General features: G+C 37.9%; 3 protein-coding genes across 6 annotated transcripts; 2 read left to right on the top strand and 1 right to left on the bottom strand.

The window, feature by feature from the left end:
• Positions 1-602: 602 nt before the first annotated feature.
• Positions 603-4,798, top strand: LOC103706077 (uncharacterized). 2 transcript variants are annotated; one of them, XM_039134432.3, is made up of 4 exons: positions 603-1,135; positions 1,215-1,345; positions 3,474-3,857; positions 3,948-4,798. In XM_039134432.3, exons 1-4 carry the CDS (start codon positions 997-999, stop codon positions 4,521-4,523), a joined length of 1,230 nt encoding a protein of 409 aa, XP_038990360.2. In that variant the 5' UTR covers positions 603-996; the 3' UTR covers positions 4,524-4,798. The 2 variants fall into 2 exon arrangements, with proteins under 2 accessions (XP_038990360.2, XP_008788280.3); XM_008790058.6 differs by having other exon boundaries at positions 606-1,135; positions 1,230-1,345.
• Positions 4,799-5,100: 302 nt separating this feature from the next.
• LOC103706079 (Pentatricopeptide repeat (PPR) superfamily protein) lies at positions 5,101-8,447 on the bottom strand. Of its 3 annotated transcripts, none has more exons than XM_008790060.5 (3): positions 7,850-8,445; positions 7,685-7,746; positions 5,101-7,454 (listed from the first exon to the last, which is right to left on the bottom strand). In XM_008790060.5, exons 2-3 carry the CDS (start codon positions 7,685-7,687, stop codon positions 6,072-6,074), a joined length of 1,386 nt encoding a protein of 461 aa, XP_008788282.3. In that variant the 5' UTR covers positions 7,688-7,746; positions 7,850-8,445; the 3' UTR covers positions 5,101-6,071. The 3 variants fall into 3 exon arrangements, with proteins under 3 accessions (XP_008788282.3, XP_008788281.3, XP_088571008.1); XM_008790059.5 differs by having other exon boundaries at positions 7,685-7,751; XM_088714882.1 differs by lacking the exon at positions 7,685-7,746 and having other exon boundaries at positions 7,850-8,447.
• A 4,752-nt stretch (positions 8,448-13,199) lies between these two features.
• Positions 13,200-19,076, top strand: APS2 (ADP-glucose pyrophosphorylase small subunit 2; the record flags this gene model as incomplete). Its single annotated transcript, XM_088714883.2, has 8 exons — positions 13,200-13,505; positions 14,355-14,628; positions 14,889-15,043; positions 15,234-15,337; positions 15,431-15,542; positions 16,899-16,997; positions 17,429-17,551; positions 18,070-19,076. Coding segments are annotated over 8 exons (1,290 nt in total), but the record flags the coding sequence as incomplete, so codon positions are not given.
• Positions 19,077-20,013: the final 937 nt, after the last annotated feature.

Here is a 20,013-nt window from a genome sequence, read left to right on the forward strand (position 1 = left end):
CAGGCATAGCGTTGAGGCATTTGTAGATATATACATATGCAAAAGATGCATACTTTATGCATTAGCATGATAGTACCATATCAATGCATTACTAAAAGAGATAGACCGAGTGAACAGTGTTGGTTTTCTCTATTTTTGCCATCACTCTTCCATCTCCTATTCATTTTATGAATGACTGATTTGTAACATTTATGAAAACTCCAACAACATAGAGCTCTTGTCCCTGCCGTCTCGTCTCACTCTAGGCTTAAATTAAAAATCTAGTAAAAATTAAATAGAGACATGCTTTGAACCTAGCCTAGCCCAAAAGTATACCCCGAATTAAGTTGATTTAAGCAAAATATTCTTGGGCAAGGTTCGGATGAGCCCAAGCGCATGCTCGGGATTTAAATCTTAACTTGGTTTTAGGCTTGAGCCTATTTATAACCTAAATTAATTTTCATTCTCTTTTGCATGTAGACACACACATGCATTCCATGTGCGAAGAAATATATGATACAATAATAATTCAACATGAGAGTCCAGCAGTGTCATGTTTAAGTCTACACAGCTGATCTTTTTTTTTTGGGTACAACAACGGCTCACACAGCTCTTACATGAGTATAATTAACATTGTTGAGAGAAAGGAAATGGCGTAGAGGTAGAAAGGCAGCTATATAATACGCCCAAAATATCTTTTTCGAATGCCGAGCAATAAGGAAGGCGATCCGGTCTACAACTCTATGTGCCTCTCGATACATATGAATGGCTTTAAAAAGCCATAATCTTCCGCCAACTTGCGGATGTTACTGGGCGGCGGGTGTCCATCCCTACGTTGTTTCCACTCTCACCATAGCACATTTCTAGCGGGGGAATAAAATTAAATTATAATGTAAAGCGGTCTAATTCAAAATCCAGCATCCTCCCTCCGTCGAACGGCCGTGCTCGTCCGTGATTAGTTTGCCTCCCGACAGCCATTTTAAGCGGTCATCGAAAGGAGAGGCAGAACGAAGAAGCATGGCCTTATTCGCAGCAACCGAGCTCGGCCATCTCATTCCATTGCCTTCGGCGGCACCAAGGAACCATCGATCTACTCTTTTTCTCTGCTGCCATTCTCCCGAGAGTTCCCTCATCTCGTTCTCGTCTTCTACTCGAGGTGCGCTTTTGCCCTCCTTAGCTCTTTATCTCCCGATTTATATTAGTTCTACTGTTTTTTTTTTCCCCAATTTTCTTAGTTGCGATCCGTCCAGCTCCTTCCGCCACGGCGGGCTGTGCTAGGAACGGCCGACCGCGGTGCTTAACTACGATGGCCGCCCAGAACTTGGCAGGATCTTTGTCCGGAGCTGAAAGGCTGCACCTTGGAGTGGTGAGGTTTTGTTCTTGTGGTTTTAATTTCCAGTGCAGTGTTTCGGCTTAATTTTTTGGATAGGGACTTTATGAACATAATTTGTTTGCTGAAATGCCACCCCAAATCAAATTCATGACTTTTAGCTAGGGGTGGCAATCAGATTGGGTTGGGTTGGACATGGGTCAAGTTGGATGTGGGTCGGGTCAAAAATTCGTTAACCCGAACCCGACGTGTTTATTAAACAAGTCAAACTTTAGATTCGAACCCATCCTGTTTATTAAATAGATAACCCGATCTGACCTGCATAACATATTTATTAAACATGTCAAGTCAGGTTAAACAGATTAACTGGGTTAAGTGGTTTTTTAACGGGTTAAATGGATTTAAGCAGGTTAAACAGGTTAAGCGGGCCAGTTTAAACATGACAGAAACAGGTTAAACAGATTTTAAACAGGTCTTCAACGGATTAAAGGAGTTAAACAGAGTAAATAGGTTACCTGACCCAACTTGATCCAGATATTAAACAGGTTAAATGAGTCAGATGTTTGAAATTTGAACTTGACTCGAATGTTGAACAGGTTAAATGGGTCAGCCTATTTACAACTCGAACCCATTAAGCCCAAACTCAAACCTGCTTATGGCAGGTCGAACACAGATCGGGTTGACGTGTTGGGTCACAATTGGCCGGCCTTACTTTTAGATGGTGTTTGGATGCTAATTAAATTGTGGAAAGTATGAAGCTATCCAACTAACCAGTCAAAAGCTACTCAAAAAGTGATGAATAAACTTATTCGGTCGATGGGTGAAAAAAATACTTAACCGTGTTAAAATTATTATAGGGGAGGGTGAATTGACTTTAATCACCCAAAGCTCATTCTCTCCCCCCTCTATTTACCTATTCGCTTTTTTTCACAACTTTACCCCACTAATTATAGGAGTACCAACTAAACAGTGAACAAAATTATTCCCTGGATAGCTTGTTTGGGGGCCAATAGATAAAGTTATTTAAGAGGTGCTTAGCTATTCGACATCCAAACACAGTATAGATTTAAGGAGAAATGTCTTCGAGTAAAAGTGGTTGTGAAGATTCTGCAGATATGTTTAGATTGAATGGCTCTGAAATAGACTCTGGTTGATGATTTCTAAACTAGTTTTTCACATTACCTGTTTAACCCCACACACACACTCACCTACAGATACACTTAACAGGCCATAAGATGTTGACGATGCAAGCAAAGGCTTAGATCGTAACATGACACTAACTATATCTGACGGGTCATGTAAGAGAAGTGGAAATGCATGCAGAGCAATTAGAGTTTAGGGGTTTATGGAATAGGAAATCCAAGTTGGATCCAGGGCAAGAAACTAACCTGTGTTTAAGCACACAATAGGACTTGAAAGTTCCTCTCGCCTAATAAAGGGATCGAGTAGAAATGAAGCATAATACCAACAAAGAGAGATACTTATCAAACTGTTTATGGATAAAGAGGTTGGAGGATAGCTACTGATAAATCAACACCTCCACTGAAGAACTTGCTTCTTGATTCATACAGGATGCATAATGAACTGTTGGTTCATTTCTTCATGTCCTGGTCTACATTACCACTTGGAAGTTTCACCTAAGAAAATCAGGCTGGGAATGCAAAAGAAATATCCAACCTATGGCACTCCACTAATTGTCATTGTTTTTTTGAGGTGTTGAAACCATCTTTGAAATCTTAATTGCTAGCCTCATTTCCCTTATTTGACCTGAGTTGCTATAATTTGAGTATGTTGTCAGTTGCATAGTCTTATAATGGTGGTGACACCAAGAGATTATGCCATGAGAGCTGTGAGAGGAATATCACATTAGTTATGGGATCAATTGCTAGTTAGAATGGTGAAAGAACATGGAGATGAAAACTTGTTTATTTTGAGAATTTGCATAATTGAGATGCGACAGATTAATCATGCTTCTCATTACTATTACTTTTTGTTTATTGGATATGAATTTTTAATATCTATCCTTCTGATTTTACCAAATAATTTTGTTACACATTCATATATCGATGCATTGTAGTTGGGATTTTATTTTCTATTAATTAAAGGATTCTAGTTAACTTTCTAAATATCGTATATTTATAGAAAATGCTACTATTTTTTGTAGCAAAATATAGTGGAGGGAGTTGATGCATCACAAACAGCTTGTAACAAACAAACCTCCCCAAGTACTGGAAGTCAACAAACTTGCAAAAAATTTAAATGGAACCTGGAAATGTCCAAGTTTCTTCTAAGATTCCTAGTTGATCAGGTAGCAATTGGCATGAAAGTAGGCATGTCATTCAAGAGAAGTGCTTTGGTAGCTGCTGCAGAATCTGTATCTCAAAAGTTTAAAATAAAATGTGATGAAACCGATGTGGAAAAAAGATTGAGAACTTTGAGGACCCAGTGGAACAAAATACAAAAGCTGAAATGTCTAAGTGGAGCCAGTTGGGATCCTGTTGCCAAGATGATTAGTTTGGGAACTGGTGGTTACCAAGATTATGTGCAGGTAAGCAACAACCTTTTACTATTAAGTGCTACACTTCTATTATCAGGACACTTATTTTATTTTTATGTTTTTTAATATGTTGCTTTGCAGGCTCATCCTAGGGATGCTTGGTTGCTGAATAATTCTATAGATTACTATGACGAGCTAGCTATCATATGTGCTGACGATCAAGCCATTGGGAAGTTCATTGAAGATGGAAATCAATATATTGGCTCTATTGATAGAGAAATTGAGGAACAACATCAGAAGAATATGCAGGGGCCAGATGATATTGAAGAGGTTGCGAAGGCTTCAAACAGTCAGGTTAGAGGTTTATGTCAGCAAGAGCCAGCCGTTTCTACACCCGCTGCATCTCCCAATTCATCGCCTGAGTCACGTAGGAGGGCCACATCCTCAAGGACCAAGAGGCAACAGGCTGCAAATGTTGACATCCAGAGCTTGGTTATGAAGATAGGAGAGTTGATAGATGTGATAAAGACATTAAAACCTAGAAATTACAGTGAGGATACATGGGAAGCAATAAAAGCATGTGGTTACAATGAAAGGCTGTCGGTAACAGCCCTTGAATACTTATTAAAGAATGAGATTGAGGGAAAGATCTTTCTAGTCCGTAGTCCGGAATCACGCAAGGAGTGGTTATCTAAATTCTTCTCTAGTTTTCTATGACCTTTTGACTGGTTTTATTGTGCTCTTGATTTCCTTTTAATTTTTCCCCTCTTGTATTCAGTTGCATACTGCAATTTTGTCATCTTGCTCTTTGACGTCAACTTGATCATTAAAAAGTTATGGTAGTTATCGGGAGACTTGATGTATGTTCTGATTTATGAACCTTTACTGTACGTCATTCTCTGTTTGCTTTGTAATAGATCGCTACATATGGCTGCATGGAATGTAATGCTGACCCAGAGTTTTATATTAATCTCAAACTGGAATCAGAAAAATGATGATGGTAAATGTCAGAAAGTGATTTTATGACAAGCATGACCTTGGCTGAATTCATGGCTTGACAATGCTTTTTCTAATATTGTCATCCGGAAAGAAATACCAGCAAATGGTGTCTGCTCATTTCATGGATATGATTGGATGGAGGGTGCTAAACAAGCATATAAAAAGCTAATGTAGAATGCAATTGATTCTTTTTCCTGGGGATATTGGCTGATATCGTTTCTATGTCGGATGAGGTGAAATACAGTTGAAGCTCTATTTTTAACGGTTGACATACATATCAGGAATTTGCTTTATATAATCATAAAGACAACTGCAGATATTTAATTTAAACTATATTCGAAATAACAAGAAGTTTAATTGCTATTCGATATACAAAAGAAATGATTTATGCAAATCAATTGGCTTGCAGAAAGTCACAAGGAATCAATCTCATGTTTATTTGGAGTTAAAAGAAAATGGTAGGGCAAATCCAATGGATTTTCAAATATCTTCATGGCTTGTAAACTTGATTCCGAGAAGATAGCTGTAGCAGTTCTGCAGCAATAAGACAATCCATCTAGATTCCTCATGCTTTAAACATCATCTAGTTGACAATCCATCATCAAAGAGTAAAGCCTCCACCTACTCATCACAGTCGAGTACAGAAAAGTGTTCAAATACTTCCCAAGCTCGATCCACATCCAATGCACAATCCACAGAAAAGCATCTCACGATTAAAGAGGTCCTGCTCACTAAACAATCCAGTTTAACACCCAAAGGGCTACCTACCAATATCTGTATAGTTTAGATCCAAGTAAGTTGCCATCCATCTCTGTTAATTGCTCTGGATCATAAATAATGGTCTTGGTCAGAGACACTAAAATATTCTATTAGATTCAAGACCCATTAGAATGTCTTTTCCCATTAACTTATCTAGATTTTCGATGCATATACCCATTTCAACTTCTTAGCAGTCCCAAACTTCTGTCTATATTACACACATTGGCTCATGATGGATACCTTGTACTGCATGCTTATTTTTTGTGTTCTTAACTGCTCACTCTGCTTGCTCTGTGTTGACATTAGTTATTTTCCTTCATCTTGCTTTGTTTACATCATGCTCCCTTGACCAACCTTTAACAGTGTCCCTCAAGATCCCAACGCCGGAGTTAACTTCCTTTATTCCTTCATTCATATTCTAGGCATCACCACCAAGCAAATATCCAAAATTCCACGCAAGCACATGAGTTCATCCGTAGAAATGTGATTGTATCACATGTAGACAGTCTACTCTAATGGTGACGATGATGGACGATCCAATTCAAGTAAGCTACACCCAGGCAGCTTACCCACATTCTTCTGCTTCATGAATTCCCTCACTATCTCTGCATCGATAAATCTACCAGCATCCGCATACATGTTTGCTAAACTCATGTAGTAACCGCTCTTGCTTGGACTCATTTCCATTAATCTCCAAGAAACTCTTTCCCCCAACTCCACATTGCCGTGCATTCGGCAACCTGCCAATAAGGCTCCCAATACAGCCTCATCAGGCACCATAGGCATTTCCTCTATGAACCTCTCAGCCTCCGCCAATTGCCCTGCTCTTCCCAATGCATCAGCCATGCAAGCATAGTGTTTCAACTCTGGTTCAGTTCCACATTGCTTCATCCTATCAAAGAAAGCCCAGGCCTTTTCCACCATGCCTGCATGCGCGCATGCCGACAACACCCCGAGAAAGGTAACAGAGTTCGGCTGTATCCCTTCCGCGCTCATCTCCTCAAAAAGCTTCAGAGCTGCACTGGCATGCCCATTCAACCCATGACCCAATATCAAAGCACTCCACGAGATCACATCTCTATCCGGCATCATACGAAACACCATCTCGGCATAGCCAAATGCACCACATTTAACATACAAGTCTGTGAGAGCATTCCCTAAACTCAAAGGGAGCCCCAAGCACCTCCGAACGCAGCACCCGTGCACACTCCTTCCGTGCCTTAGCCATCCTAGTTGCCCGCAAGCCAATAGCAAGCTTACCATGACCACCCCATCCAGCTGAATTCCCTCACTCACCATCTCCCTGAAGAACCCCAAAGCCGACTCTGGCTCTCCGCTCTGCGCATAGACGGAGAGCATTGACGTCCACAGGACTGCATCTCTTTCAGGCATTTCATCAAACAGCCTTCGTGCAAGAGAGATCTCAGACAAACCACTGTAGCAGAGGACCAGCGCCGAGGCAACATAAGGATTACGCTCCAGACCCAACTTCACTGAGAGGCCATGGACTGACATGCTGGCAGGAGAGGAGTCCAAAAGGGCGCAAGACCGGAGGACAGGCGAAAGGGTAAATTCATCAATCGGTATGCTAGAAGACTGCATTCTGAGGAAGAAGTCCATGGATTTGTGGGGAAGGCCAGACCTGGCGAGCTCGGTGATGAGGATATTCCAGGAGTAGGAGGTGCGGCGAGGCATGTGGAGGAAGACGGAGAGGGCGGAGGGGAGGAGGCGACAGCGGCGGGAGTAGGCGAGGAGGAGCTTGGTGGAAAGGATGGCGTTAGCGTAGAGGCCGGTGCGGACGAGGCGGGCATGGAGGTGGCGGAGGTGGTGGAGGGAAGGGGAGGAGTGGAGGAGGTGGAAGTAGAGGGAATGGCAATTTTTGATCCAAACCTACAATCAATCGAAGTATTTTTTGAGTCAATTGGTAAAAATTCATGTACAAATGCATGTAACAAAAATTAGAAATCGATAAGAAGGAACAAAGAAAGGATGGAAGTATATGATTGTGGAAGTTTTGTAGTCAAACTTAGAAGCAATCTTATTGTCCTGAACTCTCTTGTCTCATTTTGGCATGCAAAAAAAAACCTTTTGTGAAAGCTTTTATATGGCATGGAGCCTACCATGGGATTATAGAACTTGATTCTTCATTGCGGTCTCTTATTTTCCTTCCTTTGCTCCTCGTCTGTGCTGTGCGTAAGATTTATTGATAAGATTAAGTATGGGATCTTTGAGCCAATAGAAAGCAGCAAGCGTGCTAAATTATGTTGCTAGAAAAGACAAGCTACCTTCTGAAACATATCATCAAACACTTTGACTGCATGCTCAGCTACGTTTGCAGCCGCAGATGAACGCCTATGCGAGGCTTGCTGTCAGCATTTGGGCAAACGTAGCGTTGTCGGAGATCAACGAGGACCGAGGTTATGGTGACTGCGGGTAGCATGCGGGTAGCGTGGTCGGATGGACCAGGTCCAGTAGACCAGTCCAATAGTTACTCGCCATATTAACCCCCCCGGGCATTCGGATTGGTCCCCCGGACCCGGTCCATAGAATAATTTCTCCTGAACCCATCTCTCCGCTGCCAGCCTCGTCTCCTAGACGAAGGTTGCTGGATTTTTTAAAAATCTGAATGGATGACGTGGCGACTTTTTATTGGATGGTCCACAATCGAACAGTTCTAACCAATAATATCTCGAGATCGGCGATCGCTCTTCCAATCCTTCTTTCCCTGGGTCGGGAGGAGGCTGTTTTAAGCCGGAGAAAACCTATGGACCATCCTTTACTTTGAGATATCTGAATAATGTTGAAGGATGGAGGGACCTTTCAAGCTAAGCATATTTTTCGAAAAGCCAACGGAACTGCGGATTGGATGGCTACTTATATGGCCGGTCACTCTGACAATACCATGTAGGTTGAAGATGAAAAGTTGTCCTGAATACTCTAAAATATTTTATTTTCTGATTTTAGTAGATTTATCCATAGTATAATTTACACACTTTATTATAAAAAAAAATTGGATGAAATCTCGACCAATACACGACCTTGCCCGGCCTGAGTTTGGGAGACCCTGGACCCAAATCCGAGGTCAGTTCGTCGGACCTGACCTTTTTGGCTCGAGTCACTTTTGCCTAGCCCGTCTTTTAGATATGTATGTATGTATATAAGCCCGATTTGTCCTGAGCTACGCCTACTTTAATTTGGTGTCCCTCGTAAGGAACGAAAACGGTGATAATAACAAAATTAAAAAAATTGTAGGTGCAAACTTACGATAAGTTTCTTGGAGGTTGTGACACCCTATTAGGTGAATTTCAACGGTCTTAAAGAGGGCTCTCCTCCATTTATGATAGGTTTGATTATTTCTGGGAAAGGTCTTGAATTTTTTTCTAAAAAAATAAAACTAATATTCTAGTTGTGATTTGAATTAACGCAATTTACTCCTAACCACCAGAGTACTTTATGGTGCCGTTTGGTATGAGAATGTATTATCCATGTATATCTTCTTAATTTATTATTTATAATATTTGTTTATTTAATTTATAATTTTATGGGCTATTAGGTTAATCTTTGTTTTTTTTTTTGAGGTGGGTCAACAAGTCATTTGGTTGGTGAAAAAATTATAAAATATTACACCCCAAATTTAGGACATAATATGGCCATGCTGCCGAGGGACACAATCCATGGTAATATGAAGCCAAACATTTCGTTTAGCTTCCATATCCATATCAAACAAAATATAGATATCCAAATTCAGCATTTTATTCAAATAATAAAGTCAACATCGGTTAAGAGCATCTATATTTAAACATAAATGCCCGACCCATAAATTGCAATATTTAGAAAATTATTAAGTCACAAATTTATAACTAAATAAAGAACTAAAATTTTGCTACAAATCGCCAAGCTTGCTAGCACGATCTCCAACCAGGACAATCTTTTGTTCTTGCTGACCCTATTCGTCTGAAGAGGAAAAAAATAAAAAAGTAAAGATATGTAAGCGGCACAAGTCGATAAAAAAATAGAATAAAACTTTCTAGATTTAACTAGAATTTTTTCTTTTCTTTGGAAATTAATTTTCTTTTTCTTTTCTTTTTTTCATGTTTGGAGACCCCTAAATACTCTTATTAGACACTAGAATCCAACATGTGAAATTCAAGTATAGAAGAGGCATAATTATGCCAAAGACTCTGAACTTTTTGGGAGTTTTTATTTTTATCCTGAACTTCAATTCTTTGCAATTAGGTCATGTAACTTTCAAAATGTTGTAGTTACTTCCATTTGATGACCGTGATGAAAATGGTCATATGCGACACATAATAGACGTTAATGTAGTATGGAATTGGCTGATGCGGAAAAGATTGCCTTCAACTCCTTCTTTCCCCTTGTCCCCCTCTTCTAGCCAAGATTTTTACTTCCCATTTTCCTCCTTCCCAGTCGGTGACTGGAGACCCTGCAAAATCTTTCTTAATGGTCTTCAAGCTTCATAATAAAACTTAAAAGACCAATTAATTGAGAAGATTATTCCGATCTTTGATGTTCCTTTGATCTCCAACTAAGCCACATTTTTAATATGCGAGGACCGGGAAGGGGGTAGACGATCAAATACCCATCCTCGTCATCTTTATATATTATCCATATCAAATTAGTGAATAAATTTTTGAGGAAAACATGCTCTGATTTAGTACATACTTCTATTTATAAGGAAAACAGGATCACCTAAACTGAGCCAATATAGGGATGTTTTAGCATTTTCAGAGTTTCTGGGAGCAAAACATATGGAAAGCAACTTTCTAAAATATTAACAATAGAATCAGTTTAGGCTTCTTAACAGTCCAATAGATTGTCTCTTCAGGAAAAGAGAGATGGTGCAAAACCCATGCATTATGCTTGAGCTAACAAGAGAGGGATAGCCTTGAAAATTTAAGATCAAGAAGTTATTGAGTATTCCTTTTTTATACTAACTTAGAAGTTTGTAAGTGAACTGTCTGATGGAAGTGACATTCAGGAAAGTAATTGCAATATTTGAATGATTTGATTACAACAAATTGTAAGTTTAGGATAAAAATAAATATCTCAAAAAAGTTTAGAATTTTTGGCATGAATAAGCTTATTAAAAAACTCAATAATTTTAATTTCTTGAACAAGACAAAATATAGTGGAAAAAAAGTTTTTTTAGGAGAAAACATAAGAAAGCAACACTAACCTTTGTCCATGCAAGCTCCAAAACACAACCGGTCCGTTTATTTCTTGGGTTAAAAAAATCTACTCAAACTCAATCAGGACTGTAAACCCCTGAACCAGACCTTGGCCAAACAAGGTCTGGTTCAGATCAGTTTTGCCATGCCTTTTTGAGAGCTTTTATAGGCCACGAATGTTTTGACCCTAACAGTACTCCCCGAATGGTAAGCTTTGAATCAACGACGTCGCCCCAATTCAGTCTTTTCATTTCTCCGTAGGATCTGTTCTTTGCGTAGCCTGCATCCTTAAAGATGCTTCTGAAGGACAGAAGGATAAAAAAAAAAAAGGGGAGAGAAAGATAGAGGATATTAATTCATTTTGAGATCTTGTTAAAGCTGTAAACTATGAGAAGCTATGAAGGCATGCTTAACTTGGTAAACACTCAATTCCATCTTCCACTTCTCTTCCAAGTAGCAATGTCACATAAAAGAGTCGTGAACCCCCTTGCAATTCAGTACATTCTTCTCCTGGTCCTTGTTCCCCTTAAAGTTGGCACAACTTTTTTTTTTCCCCTTTATTCTCGGAAAAATGAAATAAGCTACGGCCTAGAGAGAAGTTTCACCGTTTTTGGGATAACCGCAAAGGAGCTCCAGTGAAGAAGAAGGAAAGCAACATATTCTCTTACACCTTTCTCCCTAGCTTGATGCATTGCACCACACAGTGAAAGATAAATTATGGAAGAACGCAGAGTTGATCATATTGTCCTCACCAACTAGTTTGCCATGGTGTTGCTGCATCCAGCTCTTTCCTTTCCTTTGATATCTCCAGCTAGTGCTTTCTCCATTCGACCTTCAGAGCTTAACTTCCATGGAGCATCATGGAAGCAGCCACGTACTTTCCATGGTTTTCACATTTGCAACTCAGGCCAGTCTCGGAAAGAAATGCCATTGAACCCTCCACTAAATCAGGCACGTATCAGTATTCTCTGTTTTTTCTCTGCTTTTTAAATTTTGGGTTCCCTGGTCAGCCGCCCAACGAGTTTCTTCACTGCTGTCTCATAACTGGAGTTATCAGATATGATTAGGTTAAGTTTAAATCCTTTTTCTTTTCTTTTCTTTTCCTTTCTTTTTGTTTGGAGAACCATAATGGACAGGAGCTCAGGAAAAAAGAAACTAAGCTAACTGGCGATCACAAATCCTTCTACCGACGTCAACAAGAGACTCCATCAACTCTCCTTGAATGAAATTTACGTCTTAATACTGCCATTTACTTGGCAGATGTTGACATCAATTATTATTTTTTTTTATAATCCTTAAACATTAAGAAGTCTAAATTTGTCACAAGAGTTAAGGATTGATGCTGTAAATTAAGCTACTATGTGGGCATGCAACAATTTTTCCGCATCCTTGAGATAAGGGAATTGTAATCAATCTCTTTTGCCTCGTAGCTTTCGGAAACACTCCTGCTTTCTCATACCCACATGATTTCTACTTGCAATAGTAGAAGTTTCATTGCATTGTATCATCCCATTGAGAGGTCTTTAGATGTTGAAAACATGTATATGAAATTCTAAATACGATGCTCTTAAATATATTGTTGCATTCTATGGTGATATTTTTTTCCATATGATCAATAACCTTTTCACACTTTTCAGGTGCCGGTTTGTTATTGCATGCTTTTACTTGCGAAACTACCAAATAACAATCAAGGAAAAGCAAAATAGATTAAACCTGCCACAAAATGTGCTAGCTGAAATAGCTGTGAAAACAAGATTTTCACCATCATTGTAATAACACCACATCTATATGTGGGTACAGTGATGGCGCATGGCCTGACTATATAGACACAATATCTATTTATTGCAACCAAGAAGCTGAGGCAAATCACTTTATTACATGGCAACCAACAAAACACTCAGTGCAATGTGTATTCTATGCATTTATAAGTTGATATACACAACATATGAAAAACAATAGCATTCGCAAAAAATGCAAATTATGAACTCTGTGTTGACCTCAAACATATTAGACAAAACAGCTGGTTGTGGTAATTAATTTAATTATTGAGAGAGGTCAAGGATGATGAAGTTTAAAGTTACAACAACTGGCATCCAAAAGTTTGATGAATTCAAAACATATATTTCAGTTGAATTAAGACATAATATCGTGCAGGGATTTGAATTTTGCTTTAAGTATTTTTGGACACTTGAAAAACTAAATATAGTTCAGTTAAAATATAAAGAAGTTCGGGGTTATGTACATGTCAATCTCAAGGACTTCGACCATGGAAGGAGTAAAGAAGCTGCATATAGTTAGAGGTTGATCAATATCAACAATCCTTCCATAAAGTAAGTGGAATAAATTCAAGGATATACAATTTGTTTCACAATCCAATGCAATCCATTCATCTTACAATATACAGCTAAGACTGTTCCATATGTTGAAATATGAGCTAATTTTATAAGAAATTTGGTTACAGAGTGTTCTGGCCATCATACTTGATGACGGCTCAGAGACAAAGCTGTATCCCCTGACAAAGAGAATATCAAAAGGAGCTATTCCAATAGCAGCAAACTACAGGCTCATTGACATTGTGGTGAGCAACTGCATCAACAGTAACATTATCAGGATATATGCTCTCACTCAGTTCAACTCCACCTCCCTATACTCTCATCTGTCAAGAGCCTATTCTAACATTGGGCTTGGGAAGGATGGTTTTATAGAAATTTTGACCGCATGCCAAAGCCCTGAAGAGCAAGGTTGGTTTAAGGTCTGTACCATCATCAAGCCCAATTCTTCTCTTTTTCCTCTTCTATTTTAAAGCACTAAGATTGACTAATATTCCCGTAAAAATCTGTAAAATTTTATCTGGCACTTCTGATTTTGCATGCCAATTGCTGTATTTTGCTAACAAGAACCATAAGTGTAAATATTGTCCCACAAGGCCTAAATGAATCAATAAAGTTGCACCATCCTATAATTTTTTATCATTTTCGAGATCCCTATATCATGATTTTTTATAATTTCCAAGAACTCAATCTTCTGCAGTACCACCTGCTCCTATTCAAGCTACTAAGGTTCTAGGATTTTAAAAATCTTTCATTCAAACTGATACATCAAATTGTTGTTCGTTTTCATAACATGGAATATCTTGTTGAATTTTGTACTTCTATTTCAAATCTCAATATTTTCACAAAGAACTTCAGAATGTCTTGGCCAAATTTTGAGTACTAGCAGCGTGATTCTTATACAGCAGTTTACGCACAACTTTCATATATAATTCATGAAAAGGTTCCAATTTGTACCAATGAATAGCAAGATACCAACATCCTTTTTATGTTTCTATATCTGTAGAGTAATATTCTTGAACAAGACCGTGTCCCTATTTTTTGCCAAGACAATTTCTTGAAACCAACTCTTGGACCGCACTTTTTAATCTCAGCTTGCATCTAAAAGTGCTTAGGCAATAATACTGACATCTAAAGTTGAATTGTTGTTCGCAGTGTAGTAGTTGCACTCATACTCAATGGAAAAACAAGTTGTTATTATCATTTTTGATATACTTGTATGACTTTTCTATGTTCTTAAAAATTACTGAAATGGATGTATGGGTTTTTAGGGAAATGCAGATGCTGTTAGGAGATGGTTGTGGGTATTAAAAGATCATCCAGTGGAGGAGTTTTTGGTTCTTTCAAGTCACCATATTTATGAAATGGACTATGCAAAACTTATTAAAGGACATAGAGATAGCAGAGCAGATATCACAGTTGCTGTTTCATGTAACAGAAGGAACAATAATCCCAGTTATGATTTCTTAATACAGAATCACCGAAAGAAATTTCTTGAAGTCAAACATGCACCAGATATGGATGAAGATAAATTTGCAGCAGTGAGTTTTCCATCCTAACTTTCATAGAAAGAGGCACATTTAAGATCACTCTAGTTATAATTTACTGATAAGAAGTACAAGGAATCTTTTTTTTTCTGTTATCAACATCCTATTAAAAAGAAATAATTCTTCAGCTTTCATACTCCATGTATGCAACTAGATTGGAACCATTCTGAATTTTTCTTTAATAACAAGTAGCTAAAATTGACAATCTAGTTCCTATAAGTTACACCATAAGGATCTTTATGCATGGAATACAGATAGGAATTTCTACAAAAGAAGAAGTTTGTGGTGCCAGAAGCATGGGAATCTTTGTCATCAAGAGAGACATGATGATCAAACTCTTAGAAAAAGTCCTACCTAAGGCCAATGATTTCAGAAGTGAAGTTTTCCAAGGTGCAATTTCCATGGGAATGAAGGTTAGAATATTATTTGTTTATCTGCAGCTGAACTTCCTATCCAGATTTCCCTGTCTCTTTAATTTTATGGCAAAGCATTCAAATTTCTTTATTATTCATGTGCCCCTATAGCGTTGACCTTAATTTTTTCTTTTATTGACCATGTCATGAGGGCTGGTAGTACCATTATTCTAAGTTTCTCATGTATCAGGTCCATGCTTATATGTTTGATGGACAATGGGAGGACATCGAAACAATTGAAGCCTTCTACCATGCCAACATTGAAAGTGCGAGGAGAACATCTCGCGGCTTCAAGTCAGTACATAACTTAGATGACTAACAGCATCATTTAATGACAAATTTAGATACATCTCTCTCTACTAAATAACACCTATGCCTTTGTTGTAGTTTCCATGACAGAAACTCTCCTATCTACACCATGCCACATTGCCTACCACCTACTGTAGTTACCAATGCTCTCATAAGAGAGAGCATTATTGGTGATGGTTGCATTCTACGTGTAGGTAACTTGGTACTATCATCATTTAAAATTCTGAACAAACATGACATGTGTTTATGGATATTATATACATAGAACACACTTAATTCATTTTTCTGATATTACCTTATATCCTATGTACAAAGAAAGAAGAAGGCAGAATAACTGATATGATTTCATAGATGACATACTAAAATTTGAAATATACAACATTGTGCTACTTCCAAATGAAGTGTTCTCCGCTAAGCATGCATAGATATATGTCATTGAAGACATATAAGTTTAACATAGGGTTAACATAATGCATGTCCATTCGATAAGAGATGCACAGCCATATACGTTAGTATGTAAATACATCAATCATAGACCAAAACATCATCTGTGACAATACCTACAAATATATTACCAGGCCAAAAGTGAAGTTAATTGAAGATAATGCCCCAACAGTAAAACTGATTTTGTCTTATAATCTGCTCAAGCTGGTGGGCGAATTAGATCAAGAAAGAAAAGAAGCTTTTTTTCTTGTGGCCCCTTTAACTATTAGAGGCCTATGAAAGAAGCAAACTTTACTCATAACAAATGTTTACCTAGCTTGTTCTGTCTGGTCATTTACAAAAAAATGGATTGGTGGATGTCTAAGAATGGTTTAGCTTTTGCTGAATGCGAACCATTTTCTTTGACTAGAATTAGAAAATTTTGCAATGAGAGAAGAAAGAACATTTTTACAAAAAAATAATACATTGGAATAAAGACTGGATATATTTTTCTTTCCTTTTTCCTGAAATAGTTAAGAGAGGGACTAAAGAGCATCAAGAAACTAAGGAGAGGTAAGATGGTGAATAGAACTTTAGCCCACAGCAAAAAAGATTTTGCAATGAAATCTGTATGCCTGCCTTGACACTAGAAAAAAGAAAGACTATAGAAGAGATGGAGGCAGCTGAGCTGGTTGGCTAACTGAGCGTCCAGGTATAAACTGGTCATGGGGGACGAGGTTACTTGATGACAGTCTAACAGCATGATATAAACTTTCTGTCCTAGTTTTGCACTGCTTAAATAACAATACACAATGCAGTTATTTTATAATGATGCAATATCCTAGCAGTATGATTTTATTAAATGAAATTGTCATAATGCTAAAAAGTTTCAGAGCTTTGCTTGAGTTTAAGTAGTGATCCACATCATGGATAATTGGTACATATTCATGCATTGCCTAAGCATGATATTTTTAAAAAATTTACAATCTTGCTCTCTCTTTATAAATTTTCCATTACATCATCTATGATAATTGAATGTTGACAAAGTACCATAATATCATATTCAGCCATCTATTTGATGCTAAGTAGGCTCTGTTTCTATTCTTTATTGTTTTAAGAGTAGAGGTGCAAGATCACTGATTCCGTGATTGGCATACGAACATATATCGGAGAAGAAGCAGTGATCGAGGATTCTGTGATCATGGGTAGTGACTATTACCAAGTATGAAGTCTTCACACAACATTTCTTATATCTTTTATCTTCTTGGGATATATAAAAGAGACATGGTTGCTTTGGTCCAGCACATGACCACCCTTGAAATTATATTCCACAAGTTGTATTTGCATTTATCCATAATCTATGTTGATGCCCAACATACATTGTGTCATATTGATTACACATGGGACACTTCAAATAGGGCTTTTATACCATACACTTTTAAAACTACACCTAGTGCTAGAGGGTTTTGCAGTTTTTTATCAATACACACCTGTAGTTTGGTAACTTAACCTGTTAATCTTGTCCTTCAGCTTACCTAGACAAATCTGCAATGTTGCTAATTGTTATCTGATATTAATAATGTTTACTAGACCTCAACCATCTGTACATGTTCTCGCTTTCTCTTTCTAAGTTTTCCTTTTGTGATCAAATAGACAGATGCGCAATGGAACTGGACAAAATTGCAAGGCTTCAATGTCCCAGTTGGGATTGGAGAACAAACTCATATTCGAAGGGCTATAATTGATAAGAATGCAAGGATAGGGAGAAATGTCAGGGTACTGAAATATTTGAAAAATTATACTGCGCATATTATTGAGGTTCTTAGTATTCTCCTTGTTGCACTAATCAATTTGATCAATATTCATATTATTTCTCGTACTTCCAGATCAAGCTTGTTGCAGTTAACATTGACATAGACCAGAGTTTAGTGCCAACATTTTTAACTCATCCGTTGCACTTAATAGAAATTATCTTGCTTGTTGTTTTAACTTCATAATTATTACAAAATGGCGTTCTCACTTTATGGATGAACAAACATAATCTTTAAAAAAAAATGGATTTTTTAAAGGGAGGAAATACATAGTTACAGTTCAATCAATAGCATATTAAAACAGGACTGTTCACACAAAAAAAAATGCCAAAATAAATGTATGGACATATTTAGCTGACAACAGAAGCACAAAACTAAGAGCTAGTCACAAGAAAATGGCAGAAGTTACATAAATGGTTGCTACAAATGGCATGCATCTCATTGTATCTCTCTGATTATTTGATTTCGTTTTGATGATTGTAGATTGTTAACACACATGGGGTCCAAGAATGTGACAGGGAGGCTCATGGATACATCATTTCTGGGGGCATAGTTGTTGTTTTGAGTAATGCAGTAATTCCAGATGGCAGCATGCTCTAACTGGCCCATGATGCAGGGTAGGATTCTCTTATTATTTTACTTTTACAAGGAAGACTCAAAACAAGATTTGAAGATGATGTGAACAAGAGATTTATATACAGAATTACAATTTTCATCCATGTTGTTTTTTTTTCATCTACTTTTCCTTTTTTCTTTTTTACAGAATAGGCAGAAAGCACCAGATCAACTCCCATAAGCAAACACACCGTCCAGTTAGCCCCATCACCATCCCTTGCATCCAAATTGAGTGTTGTCATGCCCATAGTCCCCTAAAATATTTTCAACTAAATCAAACTACTTGGATCATGAATGACTTGATGCTATAAATACAGGCACTGCTCATACAAGTGGTGGAAACAAAACGAGCTCATGTCCCAATTGATCCCTGCTCTCGCATTCAGCAGTTTTAGCAATAACCACTCTCACAAAAACTCCCGTCTCCACCAATCCTAAAGCCCTCTCTCTCTCTGTCTGTCATCCGACCAGCATCTGCTCTCTTATTTCAACCCCATTAAACAACAATAATAATGATTATAATTGAAGAAGAATCAACTATAAAAGTCCCCGAGATAAAAGACAGATCAACGGTCACGCAAACAAAAAAACTCAATCAAAAATAAATCAAATTGGCGATTTTAGGTACTAAAACTAGAAGAAAGCAGACGATGCCCTTACCTATGTCGCCCGATTTCTGATCTCCGGTCTATATTTTCCTGAAAAAACGGCAAGAAGAAAGGGGGAAAAGAATTTTCCAGAGGAAGGAAATGAATCAAAAGGGAGGAAAATATACAAAAAAAAACAAGCGAGGATCGTCCCGAATTCCAAAGGGGAAGTGGACGAGGCTCTGAGAGATCTCTCGCGAGCTCTCTTTTGGCGAACGGAAGAAAAATAGGAAAAGATTGAGGAAGAGATGAAAGCCTGCTCGCCTGAGAGCATCACGTCGCGTATGTGCCCCCAAAACGTGAGTAGAATTTTGGATGATAGGCACGAGTAGCGGCGCGGATTTTGTTATCCGGGACCGAATATCTGGTCGCTCGCTGGGGCTGTCAATTATCCGAGACTTCAATTTTCGGTGCAGAGCTGAGAGCTGCATGACGGATCTCCGTTTGACATGGCTTACAAGCCAGCTCTATCATCCTACCGCAATTATGGAGGCCCTAGGGGTAAAGGTAGTGACCATCTGCTGCTTCTTAATATCTGCAATGTGGCGAGGAAGGAAGGCTTTCATGCTAAATATGTTTTTTGAGAAGCTAATTGTGTTGCAGTTTGGGTGACTGCTTACGTGGCTAGCAGATACTCTATAGACCGGTGACCGTGAGGTACTTGAGCACTTCAGGACATTTTATTTTTCTACTTTATTGATTGCATTCATACTTGTCAAATATAAATCCACCCGCTCTAGCAAAAAAAAAAACAAAAAAAAAACAACAAACAACAAATGAGAGTTAAATTTTGAACTAATTGCACGACCGTAACTATTTACCTCAAAAAAAAAAACTCAAAAGGGAGAAAAGCTAAAATATTGATCGATGGTATTTGACAAACGTTGGAAAATTTGAAAGTATAAAAATATTTTTAAATATTTGACAAACGTTGGTATTTAAAAAGTAATTTTTGTATTTATTATATTTTAGAACTATTTATTTAGTTATTTATTATATACTCAAAGTAGGGGGGGGGGGGGGGGGAAGTCCTAAGGGTTTGAGGAGAAAAAAACCACATGAAATAAGAAAAAGGCTTTTGCAAGTATAATCCTAAAATCTTTCGTATTAGTGTTAGTTCCTATTTTTTCTTGTATACAATATAGGGAGGCAATCAATGCAAGAA

Source organism: Phoenix dactylifera, chromosome 2, assembly GCF_051530095.1.
Source record: "Phoenix dactylifera cultivar Ajwa chromosome 2, Ajwa_hap1_PhDact_Kaust_v1.1, whole genome shotgun sequence".
NCBI classification, from domain to species: Eukaryota; Viridiplantae; Streptophyta; class Magnoliopsida; order Arecales; family Arecaceae; genus Phoenix; species Phoenix dactylifera.